The sequence below is a fragment of the Plecotus auritus genome (genome assembly GCF_963455305.1).
Source record: "Plecotus auritus genome assembly, chromosome: 6".
In the NCBI taxonomy this organism is placed as follows: Eukaryota; Metazoa; Chordata; class Mammalia; order Chiroptera; family Vespertilionidae; genus Plecotus; species Plecotus auritus.
In genome coordinates this window covers 79,997,624-80,015,861 of record NC_137773.1, presented here as the reverse complement: position 1 = coordinate 80,015,861, position 18,238 = coordinate 79,997,624, and the positions used below count along the sequence as shown (strand labels likewise).

At 52.6% G+C, this 18,238-nt stretch overlaps 1 protein-coding gene across 2 annotated transcripts in view; it reads right to left on the bottom strand.

Moving 5' to 3' along the window:
- KIF13B (kinesin family member 13B) overlaps nt 1–18,238 on the bottom strand; it is a 265,652-nt gene that overhangs the window by 35,463 nt on the left and 211,951 nt on the right. The window contains exons 38-40 of one of the 2 annotated variants that reach the window (XM_080674636.1): nt 10,136–10,198; nt 5,628–6,621; nt 1,438–2,322 (exon numbers count right to left, since the gene is read on the bottom strand). In XM_080674636.1, the coding sequence (XP_080530762.1) occupies nt 2,033–2,322; nt 5,628–6,621; nt 10,136–10,198 (1,347 nt within the window). In that variant the 3' untranslated portion in view covers nt 1,438–2,032. Of the gene's footprint in view, nt 1–1,437; nt 2,323–5,627; nt 6,622–10,135; nt 10,199–18,238 lie in introns of those variants that run through there. The other variant, XM_080674635.1, reaches the window with a different exon arrangement.

Below are 18,238 nucleotides of genomic sequence, written 5' to 3'. Positions count from 1 at the left end.
CACGCAGGGCACAGGGCGAGCCCGCAGTTTGGGCGCCCACAGGCCAGCGACGCCCTGTGGGAGGAGGCTGGGGAGTCCCTGCGGCCCGTGGAGGGCAAACCACCGGCCCTGGTGCCCTCGTGTCTGGTTGCCGGGACTAGAGAAACAAAGACACCTACCTCCCAGGCCAGGGTGCCGTGTGGACAAGCACAGGACGCTGAGGGCAGCTGCCGCGGGAGCTGACTGCTCGGCCGCCAGGGCAAGCCGGCCAGGCGTCCCTGGGGCCGGGGCGCGGGTCCTCGTGAGTTTACGAGAGCGAGAGGGTGGGGTAAATGAGTAAAACCTGGGCCGGCCGGGCGGGGCCAAGGTGATGGGAGGGCCGGCAGTCCGCTTCCTGGGACAGTGAGAGCCCAGGTAGGGTCAGGAGCTGGAGCTTCTGTAAACGGAAAAGTCACCGAACTTTCGCTGCTTCAGCCTGGCCCCTACAAGACGGTTCCTTCGGTTCTAGGACTGGGAATATGGGCTGAAATAAAGCTACATGCGGGGTATGCTCGTGACCCCTGGCCCCTGCCGTGTGAGGCGTGGCAGCGGCCGCTCTGGGCGGGCCGAGGTCTGCAGGGCCAGCGGAGCCAGGGTGAGCCAGGGTGAGACGGAGCAGCCGAGCCCACTTCCTCCTGCAGCTCACCCAGCCGTGCGCCCCGCGGGGAGGGCGGGAGGCGGCTTCACCTGCCCAGCTGACGGGAGGCCGGGCGTCTCCACGTGGAGTTACTAAGAGCTAATCAACCCCAGCCTCTTCCACGTGAGGTCTGAGCGCGCGCAGCCGTGCGGGGGTGAGGGTGGGGTTGGGTCCCGGCTCTGAGCGGCCCACCCGGGGGCAGGAAACCGGGCGCTTCTCCAGAGGGCTTCAAATCCCTAGAAAACGGGAGGCTTTTTAAATAAAAGCTTTCCGGGTGTTGTTTTTAGTATACACGTGAAGCAGGCAGCCAGGAGTGCAGTGTGCAAACCCGACCTGAGGCCTGTGTGACGGTCAGCAGTGGGGTCAGCACTGGCCACGGGGCTCCCCCTCGGAGGACCAGGCCTGCGGCTCTGCCAGGCCAGCCACGGGGACGGAGGAGCAGCGCCCTCCGAAGGCCCAGGCTGTCAGGCAGTCAGGCAGTCAGGCTGTCAGGGTGTGGAGTATAGAATTGCCACGAAGTTAAACTGGTCTAAGGACCTTCCCGGAAACCAGAATTGCACCAAATAGGGCCGGGAAGCCTCTGGCTGACTTTGTCACTGATGTAGAAGCACACAATTCTCCGAGTTGTCGCTGTCGTCTCAGAGTAAGGCCACTTGTGTGTCTTTGTTAGAAGAACGTGAGGAGGGGTCATCCTCTGGCCCCACAGAGGCCGACGCGCAGGGTAGGCCCCCAGCACTGGCACCTGGGCAGTCGATTGTGACTCGCGAATAATTTCGGATTTTGAAAAATAAATATAAATAAATATATTCCAGACACTCTGTTAAGGGAATAAATGGAAAAGAGAAAACTTCCCAGGTGTAAAGATGCTAAAACACACACAGGGAAGACCAAGAAACCCTGTGGCGAGGACCAGGGAAGGTGGGCCCAGAAGCGCAGGAGGCGACCAGAGGCACTTCGGGTGGTACTTGGTGCGAGGAGCCTGAGGGACAAGCCAGCCGTGGGCGTGGGCAGGGGGGAGGCCCTGTCTCTGCGGAGGGAAAGGCACTAGTGAGGGGAATTATTTAAGTTAAGAGGTTAATGGTGTTGCCAGAACAGAAAAAGAGCAGCAGCCCCAGGTGGGAAGAGCCCGCGACTGAGAGGGCGGCCCCTCCCCCACAAGCCAGGGCCACTCTGGGCTCCTAGGACCTTCCACCCGCCACCCTGAGGACGGCCCCCTCCTCCTCCTCCTCTGCCTGAGTCCTGGGAGAAACGGGGTCACCAGCCTCCCCTCGTGCGTCGTGCGAAAAGCTTTCACTGCCTGCTCCCCAGGGAAGGGTGTGAGGTGATGCGGTCTCGGCTCCAGCTCCCCGGCGGGCTGTCAGATTCCACGGCGCGGGCTCAGCTGGCCCAGGACTTGCGGTCCTCGGGGTTCCTGGGGCTCCTGTCCACCCGCAGTCCCTCGGTGCCCTCGGCCTTGGCCAAAGCCGCCGTCAGGGAGGCCAGGTTGGTGGCAGAGCCGGAGAGGGTGCTGCTCCGGCGGGGTTCGGGGGCGCCCTGCAGCCGGAGCCCTGCGCTGCGCCGCCGGGCCGCACCCGCCGCCCTGCGCACCCGAGCCGGCCTCACCAGCAGCCCGTAGCCAGGGTTGCACTTGAAGTACTGCTTCCCTCCGATGGAGCCGTCGTTCTTACCTGAGGGAGAGGAAGAGATGGAGAGATGGCTCCGCACAGAGCACAGCCCCCACGGCCGCACAGGCGCCCACCATCTAACCCCGCAGGACCGCACAGGCGCCCACCATCTAACTAGTGCGCTCCGAGACACCGAGGCCTCAGCTGATGTGCTAGCCCAGAGCCCGCGCTACCCCACCCCACTCCGGGCACAGTCTGTTTTCAATGAAATAAATAGAATGTTTCCTGAACCTACAGATGAGTAAAAATGCTTTGAGGTGAAGGGTGAGAACACAGAGGGGGTGGGATTGGGGGCGGGGGTGGGGGTGGACCTGAACAAAGCCACCAGCCTGACCCCCAATGGTGATGGATGGGTGGAGAACACAATCTTTGTAGCAAAAACAATCACGCATTTTCTACACTCACAGTCTGCACACCCTAACCTGCCCTTCTCTCTTTACCACCCGCCTCGCGCGCCACCACCAACTCCCCAGGCCCACAAGGATCACCTCCCACTCTGGCCACAGTCACCACTGGGCTCCGGGGTTACACTCCCACCTCCCTTCTCACTGGCTCCTCCCGCTGCCTCCCCAGGGCCTGGGGCTGGGCCCTCTCCCCGCCTGCACACTGATGCCTCTGAGCTGCGCCTCCAGACCCAGAGTGGCCCCTCTGACATCTGGTCTTCACTGGACGTCCAACCAGCACCTCCAGCTCCACCTGACCAACAGAACTGTGGTTCCCCCTGCCCTGTGCCCGCCCTGCTCTCAGGCTCTTCCACAGGCATAACCTGGCCGCGGGCCACACGCGGGTGCCACCTGGCTCCTTTCTGCCCTGACGTTCTACCACCCTCAGTCCTGGGGCTTCCGCACTCTGTCCCGGCCTGGACACCTGCACAGCCTCCTACGTGGCTTTCCTGTTCCTGCTCTTCATCCCAAGTCTATTCTCCTAAAAAACAGTCGTCTTTTTAAACCCTTCAATTCTTTACCCTTCGTGAACTGGCTGCCCCGCCACTCCAGTCTCCTCGGCCGGTCTTTGGGGTACCCCTCAAATGCCTCGAGCTGGTTCCTGTGTGGAGCTTGTGCCCGAGGTGCCTTTGGCCTGTCACTGCCCACCCCACCCCCCAACTTCCTCCTTTGCATCACTCATGCCTTCGCTCCCCTCAGTATTATTAAAATGTCCCACACCCACCATCCTTCATCTGCTTAGCCCATTTTATTTTCCTCATAGCACTTATTACCATCAGATTTTATTGACTTGTTTGATAATTATCTCCCTCTGAAAGAAAAGTCCAGTGAAACCAGGGACTTTGTTCTGCTCAGAATCCAGGACAGTAGGTGCATAATACTTATTTGTGGGATGAATTCATCTATTTGTTAATCTCCCTTTAATTCTTAATTTAATTGCAAATACAAACTTCTTTCCCAATTCCTGTTTGCATTTCAGCAGAAATGGAATTTAAAAAATATTGCAGCCTGTGCTACAATAATCTTCTAGAACCACTTCCAATTTATGATAGTCTTTGCCAAAATTAAAGACAGTGAGTGACTTCATAGCTGAGCTGAGGGACCCAGAGACAGAGTCAGTGTGGGGCAAGCCTGGGTGTCACAGAGCAAAGCACCCCAACTCTCCCTCTGTCTCCCTCCTTCTCCAGGAGAGCTTTCTCCTTTCCACTCATCAGCCCCACCCACAGGCCACACACCTCTCTCCTAAACCCATCGCAGCAGCGCCCAGCCCTCACCCAGGGAAGGGGCTGCCCACCCCGCCCCCGCACACACTGCTGGGGGAGGGAGAACGGAGATCAGCCTGGCTGTCCCCAACGTGCTAAATGCAGCTAATGCCGGGATCTCCTCAAGAGAAATGAAAGCGGGTCCACACAAAACTGAAACACGAATATTCCCAGCAGGAATATTCACACAAAAACAGAAAGTGGAAACAGCCCAAATGTCTATCAGCCCCCAAGTGAACACAGTGAGGCCATCCACACACTCCAGCTGGGTTAGCCTTGGAAACAGTGCTCAGTGAGATCAGCCGGACACAGACGCCCGCATTTTGTGGGATTCCACTTAACATGCAAGTCCAGACTTAAAACGTTTTATGTAGGAAGTAGATGAATGGTTACCTAGGGTTGAGGTGGCAGGGGGCGGGAGGGCGGGCGTCTTGATAGACATGCAGCTTTTTGGGGGTGATGAACCTATTCTAAAGTTAGATGATGTGGCCTCGGCTCATCATCTAATTTTAGAATTAGATGGAAATGGGTACACAACTTGGTAAGTATACTAAGAACCACTGAACTGTACACTGCAAACAAGTGGGTTTGGTGGGGTATAAAATGTCTCACAATAGAGACGTTTTAATAAAACACTCGAAGAACAAATTACATCCTTAAATCCGGCCCTTTGTTTCCGAGAGCGAGGACCCACCGCTGTGAGCTGGGCCACTCTGGCCTGCAGCGGGTCTTCCATCACCGTGTCACCTGGTCCCAGCTGTGGGCCCAGGGGCCCTGGGATGTCCAAGACCCACTGGGTCCACAGGGCTCAGGAGTGTGACCTGAGCCAGCACGGCAGGTGCAGCTTCTGTTACAGTTCAGCTGCAAGTGCTTCTGTGACTAACGAAATCATGGCATTTAAATTCATTACCACGTTTATAGTAGCTTTCAATCAATGTCTTGGGTTTTTGAGAAACTCTAATAAAAAGAGAACCTGACTCTTAAAATGCTTTGGGAAAGCTTATCTAGGAAAAAATGCCTCATTTTAAAAAGGGGTGACTCCAGGAGCTCAGAAGTCAAATGATGTGCTAAGGGCATACAGCAAGCTTCTGGCAGGGCAGGAGCAGGAGCAGGGGCGGGGCAGGGGCAGGAACAGGAGCAGGGGCAAGGGAGGGGCAGGAGCAGGAGCAGGGGCAGGGGCGGGGGCAAGGGCAGGGGCAAGGGAGGGGCAGGGGCAGGGCAGGGGAGGGGCAGGGGAGGGGCAGAGGCAGGGGCAGGGCAGGGGAGGGGCAGGGGAGGGGAGGGACAGGGGCAGGGGGGGAGGGGCAGGGGAGGGGCAGAGGCAGGGCAGAGGCAGGGGCAGGGCAGGGGCAGAGGCAGGGGCAGGGCAGGGCAGGGGAGGGGCAGGGCAGGGCAGGGGAGGGGCAGAGGCAGGGGCAGGGCAGGGGAGGGGCAGAGGCAGGGGCAGGGCAGGGCAGGGGAGGGGCAGGGGAGGGGGAGGGGCAGGGGAGGGGCAGAGGCAGGGCAGAGGCAGGGGCAGGGGCAGGGCAGAGCAGGGGAGGGGCAGAGCAGGGCAGGGCAGAACGGCGGCAGTGCTCAGGATGTCCTGACAAGCAGCACTCACCTGAGGGTAAGTCGAGCTCCACTCCAACCCACGTCCCCTCCTGGAAGTCGGTGGGCCCGATGTATCTCACGACGCCCCCTTTGTTGGCGCCCACGGTGACATATTCTCCCTCGCGGAGCCACTCTGGGACTTCACTGGCTTCCTCAGAATCGGAGGACACTTCCAGCTTCTCCAGGGTCTGACCTCCAGAGCTGCCATCACTGGGCCCTCCCGCGGCCAGCGGGTCCTCCTCGCTGGGGCAGCCGGGGTCCCCGCCCAGCATGCGCGTGAAGGACTTCAGCTCTGAGGTCCGCACCTTGCGGATTCTGAACGGGGAGGCTGGAGCAGGCGACTGAGACAGGAGGTCAGGCGCCAGCTGTGGTTTGGAGACCCCAGGCTCTGAGCTGGTGGCTGGCCGGGCCTGGTCCTTGGGTCTTCCTAGCGGCTTGGTGGCAGGGGAACCATGGCCCCCGCTCTGCGGGCTGGCAGACTCCTGGGGGGCGGAAGGGTGCAGATGAGCTGGCAAAGTGCCCGCTTCTTCATCCTTCTTCTCTAAGGACGCTGCTCCCTGGGCCGGGGCCCCACTGTCACTCCGCGGAGTCTGCTTTGCTGGGACAGGTAGTGACAGAAGGCTGGTCTGTCCCTCTGGCGAGGCAGGGAGGGCGCTGTCAGCTCCAGGGGCAGCACACGGAAACAGGGGCTCGGTCTCTGGGCTGGCCTGGCAGGGGACAGGAGGGGGCGAGCCAGGCGTCTGCCCACCCGCCTGGGCGGCAGCATCCAGGCCAGGGGTGAAGGCCTCCGACAGCGTGGCGGTGGAGACACTGTGGGAGAAGTACCCGCTGGAGGCCTCGCTCACGGGGCTGGGTGGCCCGTCCTGCACTTCAGGGGCCTGGGTGTTGATGGCCGCACACTGCGGTGAAGGCACCTCAGTGGGTTTGTCGTGGGTCTTCACTGCGGGGGCAGTCTGCACTGTCACGTCGGGGGCCACACTCACCCCCGTGCTCTCTCGGGGAGCCTGAAGCAGGAAAGGGCAAGTGTATCTGGTTAGAAGTCAAGGTTAGCCGAGCACCTCCACAGGGCTGAGGAGGGCTGCGAGGTCAGTGGGAGCCTCCCAGCGCTGATGGAGAAAGGGGGTACTGCGGGGTTAGGGGGCAGCCTAGCTGCAGCATCAGCTCCACCCCTCACCTCCTGTGACCCGAGGGCCTGCTGTGCTCTGAATGCGCTGAGAGCCCAGCGAACACCTGGGCCTGCCCCCACCACCTCCTCACCTTCTATATCGAGATTCTGAGATGCCCGTGATCCTGTGATTTATAATAAATATATATTTGGTCTTCGTCCCCGTTTCTGGCACAGAGCTCTTGCTAAAACCCTTAGAATTCTCTAAGTGACAAGAGGGATAAAGGTGTCTTGATATTCAGAATCAGCCCCTTCCAACAACTTCTGAGTTTATGTTAATAAAGTGACTTTTAGGAATCCCCTGAGGATGGGGGCTGGTTGCCAGGGGAACCAAGCATGCTTAGAGGGTTGCAACTCTCAGTCCCACCCTGATTTCTAGGGAGCAGAAAGGGGCTAGACTGAATCAATTGCCAATTACCAATGGCCAGTGATTTAATCAACCACCCCTATGTAATGAAACCTCCATAGAAACCCAAAAGGACCATTTTGGCGAGTTTCTGGGATGGTGAGCACATGGAGGTGTGAGGTGTGCTGTGCTCAGAGTATGTGGAAGCTTTGCACCCTTCCCCATACCCTGTCCTCCGCTTCTCTTCCATCTGGCTGTTCCTGAGTTATATCCTTTTATAAAAAACTGGTAACCAGTATGTAAAACATTTCTCTGAATTTTGTGGGCAGCTCTAGCTAATTAATCAAATCCTGGGAACCTCGATTTATAGCTAGACAGAGTGCAGCTGACAACCTGGACTCGAGACTGGAGCCGAAGTGGAGGGCCACCCTGTGGGACTGAGGCCTTAGCCTGGGGAGCTGCCGCTATCAGATGGAGTCGAACCCTCGGACACCCCACTGGTGTGGGCAGCGACACATACAGGGCCGCCCCGGGGGATCGGTGTGGTACAAGGCAGTCACGACCTCACCACAGAGTGTGGCACACAGTAGGTGCACACCAAAATCTCCATCCCCTCATTCCCGCAGCGGGAGTCCCCCGCCTCCCTGAACCCAGGCGAAGAATTTTGCTCCTGTGGAAACAGAAGCCCTGCCTCCGACTTCCCAGCGCGTCTGAGGGAATCACTAGAGGCCAAAAGAACCCTTTTCCTGCAAAGTGGAGCTGTTGATGTCACTGCAGGACCTAAAAGGCTTCAGCTCAGCTTCACCAGCTCGGGCCCCAGGAAGGGGCCCTGGGCCTGCTCTGTCTGAAAGGAGTGGAGGGAGACAAGAGGCTGCCTGTAGGTGCGCCCTCTCCCTGAGTGCCCCCCCCCCACCCCCATCTGCCTTTCAGGCTGCTGCTGAAGGCTGGTCCCCTGTCACAGTCAGGAGACCCTCGGATCCCAGGAGACACCAGCCAGGCAGCAGCCAGCCCCCACGAGGAGCGTGAGGACGGAGCCAGAGGCGGCCTCTTCCTCTCACACCGAGTCGCTCTGGCGCGACACACACAAAGCCCCATCTTGGGGAATGACGACGGCGGCCACTGCTCACCTGAACTCGGCTGTTTCTGAGGGGCCCACAGGGTGTTTTCGAGGATAGTTAAGTCACCTGAAGAAGGTGGCAGATTATCTTTCTATTCCCAGTTCCCAATGACAGGGTAAAGGAGACGGCAGGAATGGGGATGGGTCGGGGCGGTGGAGAGGGTGCTGCTCACAGAAAAGAAATATGTTTTCCAATATTTACGGAAAGATTATTTATCTTACAGGAATGGCCATTTTCCATTTGAAATACAGGATTTATTTGAACGGGGAAACAGCTGAGATCTATAAGTCTCTTACAGTCACTTGGCTTAACTCAGCAGTTTGATAAATCACGCATTTCCACGTGGCTCGTCATTTATATTCCTGTCTCCAGAGGCCCTCCTTTCCCCACAAGGCACACTCTCGGGGTACGAAATTAACGGCACCTCCTGAGATTAACAGCCCATTTTTGTGATGGATCTCTAGGCTGCAAAATTTACTAAATCCGATAGATCAATAACTGTCACCAGCATAAATACTCTAAAAGATTAGGCAATCCTTCAATCACTTTTCTTTTGCAACTTATACATGTTTTATTTATCCTTTTCTCTTTTATTTTTAACATCACTGGCCAGGCACGGAAGAATACAGGCACAAAGTACCCTGGTCTAGAGTGTGAGCAATCGCTGTGGCCCTGAGAGAGCGCCTGTCCCTAGTCCCCCCCGGGGAGCCCCTCACTGCCCGACTGACCGCTGTCCCCCCAGGGCCAGCAGGTCCTGTCCTAAGGAGGTAACTCTAGAGACAGGGCCCTGGATTCCCCTGGTGTTACCCTATTTGCTTCCACAGGAACTCTCTGAGGTAGGCCCAAAGTAGCGCCACGTTCATTTTACAGCATGGCCCAGAGAGGCAAAGCGCTCACCCAGAGCACCAGTGAGTGAAGCACCGGGGCTCGGGGTCAGACCCTCAGCCACAGCGAGACCGACAGGCGGAGGGGCGCCGATTGCTGCTTTGCTTCCCGCTGAGCGGTGCAGGCAGCCGCTCCCACTTGACTGGAGTTGATGTGAGTGGAAACCTGTCTGCCATCTTTGGGTCTTACCCTCACCAGTGACATTTCTGGAGACTGCCACTAAAGCCTCGGCTTGACAAACACCTGAGGAGCAGCATGGCTGCCCGAGCGGCAGAGGCGGTGCCACGCCAGGTGCCCCGCCAGCAGGGGACTCGTTCCCACTTGGTCCCATTGGCCTCACGGCCCAGTCCTGCCTCAGCAGCATGACAAGCATTATCCACGGGAGGGGCCGTGGTGTATCTGTAGTTAAACTCATGAATGCCAAGGGCACTGACTGGAAGGGCCTTTTAGAAAGGAGTGGATTCACGAGGTCTGAATTTCCTTCCCAATTATTTGGCTTTTGCTGTTGTTTTAATAAATAAAAGTTTCCTATGAAGAGATGGCATTTCCTGAGAGTGAGCGCACAGTGGGAGAAAATAGACCTGCTATTCATAAGGCGAGAAGTGGTGTTCATCTGCGGGAGATCATAAGAGGCCGCTCCCTCCCAGCTTAGCATTCGTCTTTTCACGTTGATCCGCGGATCAGAATGAAATGCAAAACTGAGAATTAAGCACACACTTAGAATAAGGAGGTTGCTCTGTTTATAGAACTTGCCTGCGCCTGGTGGTGGGCTATTAAAGCAGCAGACGACAGCAGCAGCTAAGCACCTCAAAGTTTAGTAATCATATGATTAACAAGCTGGAAATAGCAAGTGTAACAGGAAAATAGAGAGGGAGAAGACAGTGGCCTATATTGTGGTTAATGATCAAAATGGGAATGCTAGAATAAAACAACCACAGTGTGGCCACAATGCTCACAGCATTGGGCCACCCACCAGCCAGGTGCCCCCCAGCCCGCTGACTCACCTCCGCCACCCTGGGCGTCCTGGGATCCGGGAAGGCGGGCTGCACCATGATGCGGGGCACCGGCTGAGGAAACAAGTGGACAGGAGGGCATGAAAGATCAAGAACAGAACAGATAGCCAGAGAGCGTTTCCACTGCACGCACAGCAGAACCCGCCAACTTTCGGGAATTCTAACAAGTCATGGCCAACCAGGCCTGCCTTGTGCTAGGGGCACCACACTCTCCACAGACATGGAAGAAATAAGGAGCAGAACCAGCAGCTTCCCCCACCCCCATCTTGCAACACAAGACAGAGGCTGACACCAGTAATGCACGCGATGGCTCACACGCGGCTCCCCTCCCATCCTTACACATGGCTGTGTCTGTACACACCCGCGTCTCAGGACTCTGGGAGAAGTTACTGGGACAGGAAAGACCAGGAGAGGCTGCAGCAGGAGGTGGCACTCAAACCAAGCCTCGGTGGCCCGGGAAACTCACGGAGTAAAAGGAAGCTAGTGACTAGCCACAGGGTATGAGGCGCAGGGAAACCAGGCTGGAGCACAGCTCTGGGCATAGACAGCAGGAGAGGTAGTGGGAGAGTGGCTTCAGTATAAAACTAACCTCATCAGGTAACTGGTAGGGCCGCCAAGGTGCCTGAGCAGAGAGCGTGGAGGTTGAGGACAAGGATCTGGTGGTGGAAGGCAAACTGGCTGGAGAAATATTTAAAGACTAAAGTAGGCAAATCCCTAATGAGACTCCAGCAACAGAGCAGGTGTGAGTGACTGGGGCCTGAATAAAAGCTGCAAGTGACATCACAAGAAAGGGCTTCGGTACTTGTGGGCACGCCATTCAAGTAGCATTAAAGGAAAAGAATGAAGAAATAACTCGCACCAGGACCAGGAAAGGGGGTGTCAGAGGAAGGAGACCAGTCAGAAACTCACTTAGTAGCGTCTGGTTTACAAGGGCAGTGGGACTGTGGAGGGGATGTGACTGCCTCCAAGAACCAGGAATCCACCGCTTCTGCCTTCTTCCCTCAACAAAGCCACTCCCCTCCCAGGTCCCCCTGCTCCCATGCAGGAGCCGGGACCTTGGAATGCCCAGTTCTAAGAGGGGCCCATCCTGGCAGAACAACCTCAGGCTCCTGGTCCTCCCTCACACGAGAAGTGAAAGTGAAAGTTGGTTTGTGTGCAGTATAACTGTCCAGAAGAAAAGCAGATGGTCACTGACCTAAACTGACTCCACATCACTGATTCCATATCCTTCCATCTCCCTTCTCACCCTGAGCACTCGGTCCTCCCCGTGTCTCTGGGTGTCTGAGGCTCCTATGCCGCGGACTCTCCCTGGGCAGAGTCTGAGGACACTAAGGCTGGGTGGCCAAAGTCTTGCTTTCTACCGGGCAGGCCAACCTCTTGGGACAAAATGGCTCAGTGAGGGTGGGGGTGGCCTGAGCACCAAGTCACCACTTCCTGCAAAGGATAATAAGTAGCCCTCAGACCTTGGGGCTGGTTGGGGAGAAACGTGCTAGAGGGAGCCATCCTGCTGGAGGTAAGATTTGAGAAGAGGCACAGAGCAGAGGCGATGGAGTGGGAACTGGCAGGAGACAAGGCTCAGCAGAAGGAAGGACCCAGGGACAAGAAGGAAACACACTTAACCTGCAGACACAGGAGCTCCTGGTCTGCAGGCCAGGGACCAGAGTCAGAGTTGTGTGTAAGAAAGACCCTGGGTGTGGCAACAGGGCGGACGAGGGAGGATGCCCTGGTGGCAGCAACTGCACAAGGAGGACCTCCAGCCTCTCCCTCAACTCCCAGGGCACATAACCCTTCCCTCTCCCAAAGCCTCGCCTGTCCACCCTCACCGGAGCTCTCCATCCCTCCTCTGCTGCCAGCAGCTTGCCCATGGAGTGTGTCCAAGCACCTCCCCTCCCCGACACAGCCCTCCGCTGCCGGACCGCTCTCTTAGGCTCACGGTTCACATGTTACCTGAAGTCTGCCACAAGTGGGAAGGTGTTCAGAGCGTATTTCTTAGTACACGTAGAGAAAACATTTCTTAAGTTTGAACTCCAAAATACTTTCATTCTTTAGTTAGATCTTATTTAAAACAGATAAGATTGGGATGAAACATTCCCCCTTAATGTATAAAAATGCTACCAATAATGGAACATAAGCACTGGGATGAAACCTCTTCTAAGATGATGTAACTCCTGCCCTCCTAAATGAAGCATAGAAACATAATTTACACTTTTCTTTATGACTCAGAGTAATTACAAAATTCCAGTAAACGCCTAAAAAATATTAGCTGAAATGAATTACAGGACCAGATGGGCTCTGACACGATGCAGGACCCGGAGGACCACCGGGGCTCCCAGTGCCCTGGCCCCAGGGCTCCAGGCTGCAAGGCTGAGAGCCTCACGTCTGCCCTCACGGGTTTCCTGTCGCCGTCACTCATGCTCAGTGGCCACTTCCTAATCAGGCAGCATGTTTCATAAAGATGCCAGCGACCCCCATTCAGATAAAATGTGAACCAGAACAAGAATGACTGAAACGGCTAAAAATGATGTCAAAACTTAGGTCAGATCAGGTCTGAGTGGGTCAGAAGCATTATGACAATACATGCACCACACCCACTCCTCCCATCCATGCACCAGCAACTTGGGGTGCCTCCCTCCAGGGGGTGCTAGGCAGTGGTGTCTGCCAGATTCCAGCTCTGGACAAGCGGGGTCACAGAAAGATTCTTCTCCAACAGAGGATGTCTGACGGGGCAATGCTCGTGAGAGAGGGGTACGGACACACGAGACTGGCCACGTGCTCACTCTTATTGAAGCTGGGTGGCAGGTACATAGCGATTCACCACAGGGCCCTCTCTGCTCTGTCCATGTCAAATTTCCCCAAACACCACCCTACATGAAGAAGGTAACGGGCTGTGAATCACTGTAAACTTCCGTATAACAAGGACGTGGCAGGTCCCACCATGACCAGGCGTTAGTTGCAATGACACCGTGGAGAACACGGAGATCAGAAAGGCACAGGCTTTGCTTTCCACAGACTGGCAGGCTCGTTGTGGGAAGGACGTGTATGTAAGTAAAATGTCAAGAAACAGGACAGATATTAGAATGGACTTTTTGAAAGCAAGGGTTCATACACGGAACCGGCCTAGGACACCTTCGCGAGGCTGATTTTACTCTGAGGCAGGCCTTGAACACTGAGTGCCATTTCCCAGGGTAGGGACACTTTGGACATGAAGATGGCGTGACCAGGTCAGGATGGAAAAGAGCCACCTCGTGTCTGATGTGTGCCCTCTACTCACATCTCTGCCCTGGGAAAAGCAACTCATCATCCAGGTCTTGGGGGAAGAGAGAAGGATCTAGACTGGCCAGCACTGAGCCGAGGGAAGGAAGGCAGGGGCCATGTGGAGAGGCCATGCGAGCACATGGTTGATTTTCACAGGCAGGAAAGAGTAACCAAAGGTTCCTGAATGAGATGGTCATAAGAGCTATGCCTACAGAAGATGAATCCTTAAATAGGGGAGATACGAAATGTGGGGGAATCAACGAAGAAGTTGCTTTAATGGTTTGGTGGAGAGCTAAAAAGAGAGCCTGAATTTGTATAGTAAGAGGAAAAGAAAATAGAAATAAAAATTTAGATATATAAAGGAGACTGTTGAATACTTGAAAACAGTTGGCTAAAGGTGGAGGAAACAGAGTCAAAGATGATGCACAGGAAGTTGGTGACAGTGAAATTAGCAGAAATTAGAAATTAGTTTCTAAGCTCTTCCTGGCTTGTTGCGCGTGTGTGCACGCATGCAGGGGTGGGCGGTACTTAGCTTTCTATTTTTGGAAATGGCCTGTGATTAATTCAGCAACCTTATTAAGGGCACCAAAAATACCTACAAAGTATACTGAAATCTACAGTGTGCCATTTGTCCTTCACACATAACAGCTCAAATTTCCAAATGTGTATTGTTTGCATTTTAATGCTATTTTGCATATCCCCTGTGCAGGCAGTTGCCTCCTATTTCAGGAGCTCAAAACATTTCAGATCATAAGCTCATTAATCCTTACGACACATCTGGTAACTATTAATAAAAATGACTGCAAAGTATTTTGAGCTATAAATATTAAGGAGAAATCCCATGAGGCCAGTGAATATAAGTATAATTATCTACATTTCACAGCAAGAAATCAAGGCTCAGAGATATTTACCTAATGGTTAAATGCAGTCGGGTTGCCCAGTGAGTTAGTGACAGAGATGGAAAAGGACTGAGTTTTAAGCACCAGGTAAACTCGCAATCATTTTGTCCACTGGGCATTACTGAAACGTAACCAATGGGTAGGTTACAGGCAAAAGAATTGCTTAGAAATATTCCAAGGGAAAGATGATGATCACTTCTCTTATCCTATCTCATCATTTTTAACTCTGGCTTTCACAGGCCAAATGAATGAAAATAGAGATTAGCTCAGAATTTCATAATGAGGCATAAAAACTATTTTGGAGACGCCTTTGCCTAGAAGAACAGTTTTAGCTTCTTGGCATGACATGAAAGACCCTCACCTCTCTGTGAGGTTGCAGCCCGTCCAGGCTTGCTGTGCTAACCCACTCCGAACTCCCTAAATACTCGACTTCGCAAGAGATTTCTTTCACTGTTCCTCCCCTAGGGAGTCATATTCCACCTGGTGGATACCTATTTGTTTTTTAAGTCTCAGCTCAAACACGACCTACTTTTCCTGAAACTGTAGGCAGAAATGCCCACTGCCTTCAGTGAGTCACCCAGACATACATATATTACAGCATCTGTAACATCAATCCATTTATGTTTATGTCTCTAAGGGACTCCTCAAAACCCAGCTTTCTGAAGGGCAGGATTATGGCCCATTCATCCCCACACATAAAACAGACACTTAGTACTTGTTGAATGAATAAACAAGTAAGTGAATGAATCAATTATTTAGGTGCTGCAAAGAAGGCTGAACTGTACAGATACAAAGAATTTGGAAAAGAACAGACATCCTGAAATTTGGGCATAGGTGTACATAGAGGGGAGAAGAAATACCAATTGAAGCCAAAAATAATTACTTGTTCAAAATCACAAACTTTCTGACACAATTTTTTGTTTGAAAATGAACCTTTCCTAATAATCATCCCTTCTCCTGAATTTGACAAAATTTTAAATGTCATTTTCTAATGGTTCTTAAGTTAATATGATTCTCTAAGTTTTTTTAAATATATTTTTTTATTGATTCCAGAGAGAAAGGGAGTGGGAAAGAGAGATAGAATCATCAATGATAAGAGAATCACTGATCAACTGCCTCCTACAGGCCCCACACTGGGGATCAAGCCCACAACCTGGGCATGTGCCCTGATCTGTAATCGAACCATAGGTTCATAGGTTGATGCTCAACCACTGAGCCATTATACCCAGGCTGGGCTATAAGCACATTTTTAAACCATCAACAATGATATCTGATCTAAAAAAAATCTGAAGTTTCTACTTGTATTTAGCAGTCCCAAAGCCATTCGGGATACATTAATTCCATTTTCTTTCAAACAAAGAATCTTAGGTTTTATTAATTTACTAGAGGCCCGGTGCACAAAATTTGTGCACAGAGGGGGGATTCTCTCAACTCAGCCTGCACCCTCTCCAATTGGGGACCCCTTGTGGGATGTCTGACTGCCAGTTTAGGCCCGATCACTGGGATCGGGCCTAAACTGGCAGTCAGACATCCCTCTCACAATCTGGGACCACTGGCTCCTAACTGCTCACCTGCCTGCCTGCCTGATTGCCCCTAACTGCTTCTGCCTGCCAGCCTGATCACCCCCAACTGCCCTCCTCTGCTGGCCAATTTGGTTCTGATTGGTTGGTTCCTATGCCAGCGTCAAAAGCTTCACCTCCTAGGCAGCCATTGGCTCCCCACAGCACCCAGATTTGGTTCTCATTGTTCGGTTCCTATGCCAGTCAGTATCAAAAGCTCTGCCTCCTAGACAGCCATTGGCTCCCCACAGCACCCAGATTTAATTCTCATTGGTCGGTTTCAATGCCAGTCAGTGTCAAAAGCTCCACCTCCTAGGCAGCCATTGGCTCCCCACAGCACCCAGATTTGGTTCTCACTGGTCGGTTCCTATGCCAGTCAGCATCAAAAGCTCCGCCTCCTATGCAGCCATTGGCTCCCCACAGCACCCACCTTTGTTTCTCATTGGTCAGCTCCTATGCCAGTCAGAGTCAGAAGCTCCGCCTCCTAGGCAGCCATTGGTTCCCCACAGCACCCACCTTTGGTTCTGATTGGTCGGTTCCTATGCCAGTCAGCATCTCCAGGCCTATCTCTGGGCCTGATCAAAGAGGCGGGGCTTAACAGCAGCCCCCTGGGAGGCTGGGAGAGAAAGAAAAGCCTGGCTGCTGGCGAAGATCAGAAAGAAACAGGGAGAGAAAGAGGTAAGTACACTGATCAACAGCTTCCACTGAGGCTGCAGATCAGACCCTGACTCACTTTCTGGGTCTCAGCCACCTGAGCAGTCAGTGTTGGGTCGCCAGGCTGCAGCTGGGCAACCCAGTGCCGACTTCTGGATGGTCTGCGTTTGGTCGCAGGCTCGGCCCCTTCCCAAGCCCCAGGCTTTAGGCTTGGGAAGCACCCCTCCTCTTCAATCGCAGGCTCGGCCCCTCCGATGGCCAGCTGGGAGTGACCTGGGTGCTGAGGAGGTTCCTGGGACCCAGGTATGTATGCAAATTAACCTCCATCTTTGTTGGGTTAATTTGCATACTCACTCTGATTGGCTGTGGGTGTAGCGGAGGTACGGTCAATTTACATGTTTCTCTATTATTAGGTAAGATCATTCACAAATATGCTACAGGTGCTTACTATGTTCTAAAGATTGTGCCAGGAGCTGGGGATACACAGTATGAGCAGAGCCAAACACAGTCTCTATGCTCCTCAAAAACAGGCACTTGGGGTCTAACACCTGATATTGCTATTTAATTACCCAAACAACTAAAACCATGGTTGGCAAACTGCGGCTCGCGAGCCACATGCGGCTCTTTGGCCCCTTGAGTGTGGCTCTTCCACAAAATACCAAGGCCTGGGCGATTCTATTTTGAAGAAGTGGCATTAGAAGAAGTTTAAGTTTAAAAAATTTGGCTCTCAAAAGAAATTTCAATCGTTGTATTGTTGATATTTGGCTCTATTGACTGAGTTCACCGACCACTGAACTAAAAGGTCCATTTCTTCCATCAACAAGTAAACTATTTTATCAGTGGATAAAAGTGAATCAGACCATCCAAACAGATTTTTTATTTCACTATAAAATATGTGCATTATTAGTTCAAGTTATTAGAGTTACTACATATAGAAAAATTTAAATACTAATATTTCTGGAATTGTCAAAAAAGATACAGCTTCTTATTTTTAAAATTTAGCTAGTTTACTTTTGAAACTTCTACATGATAATTGTTAAAACTTTTTAAATATTTATATGACAAAATAATTTGTATTTTTAAAAAAGAGAATGTAATATTTACTTCATCCAAAATAATGGTTGTTTTTCAAATGTCTATGAAGGATGAAGGATGTTTACTTAAAACACAGAATATTTGTTTAATCTCAAAAGGTAAAAATAGGGTTTAAATTTAGACTATTACCAACTTGGTATGCTGTATCAGCTAAGGATGGTTTTTATTTTAAATTGTTGAATACAAGAATATTTTGTGATGTAAAAATTACATGAAATTCAAATTTCAGCATTCTAAATAAAGTTTTATTGGAACACAACCACTCATTTGTTTAGTATTGTCTATGGCCAGTACCGATAGAGACTGTATGGCCTGCAAAGCTAAAATAACACTATCTGGCCCTTTACCAAAAAAAAAAAAAAAAAAAAAAAAAAAAAAATGTTGCCAATCACTGACCCACAGAATCACACAAGAGCACACGATGCCAGTTTCTGAAAAATGACAGCCAGACTGTGGTCTCTTCAATGGACTTCTGTACTGCCCCAGGAACTTTCTTATTTTTATTCTTTTTCAGATCGGCTTCTAACCCTGATTCTGAAGTCAACTTTGTCAGTATCTGTATTCTGGGGCAATGAGAGACAGCAACGTATTATGATTTTGGGAAACTGAAACAGAGATAAGCATCTCCTACC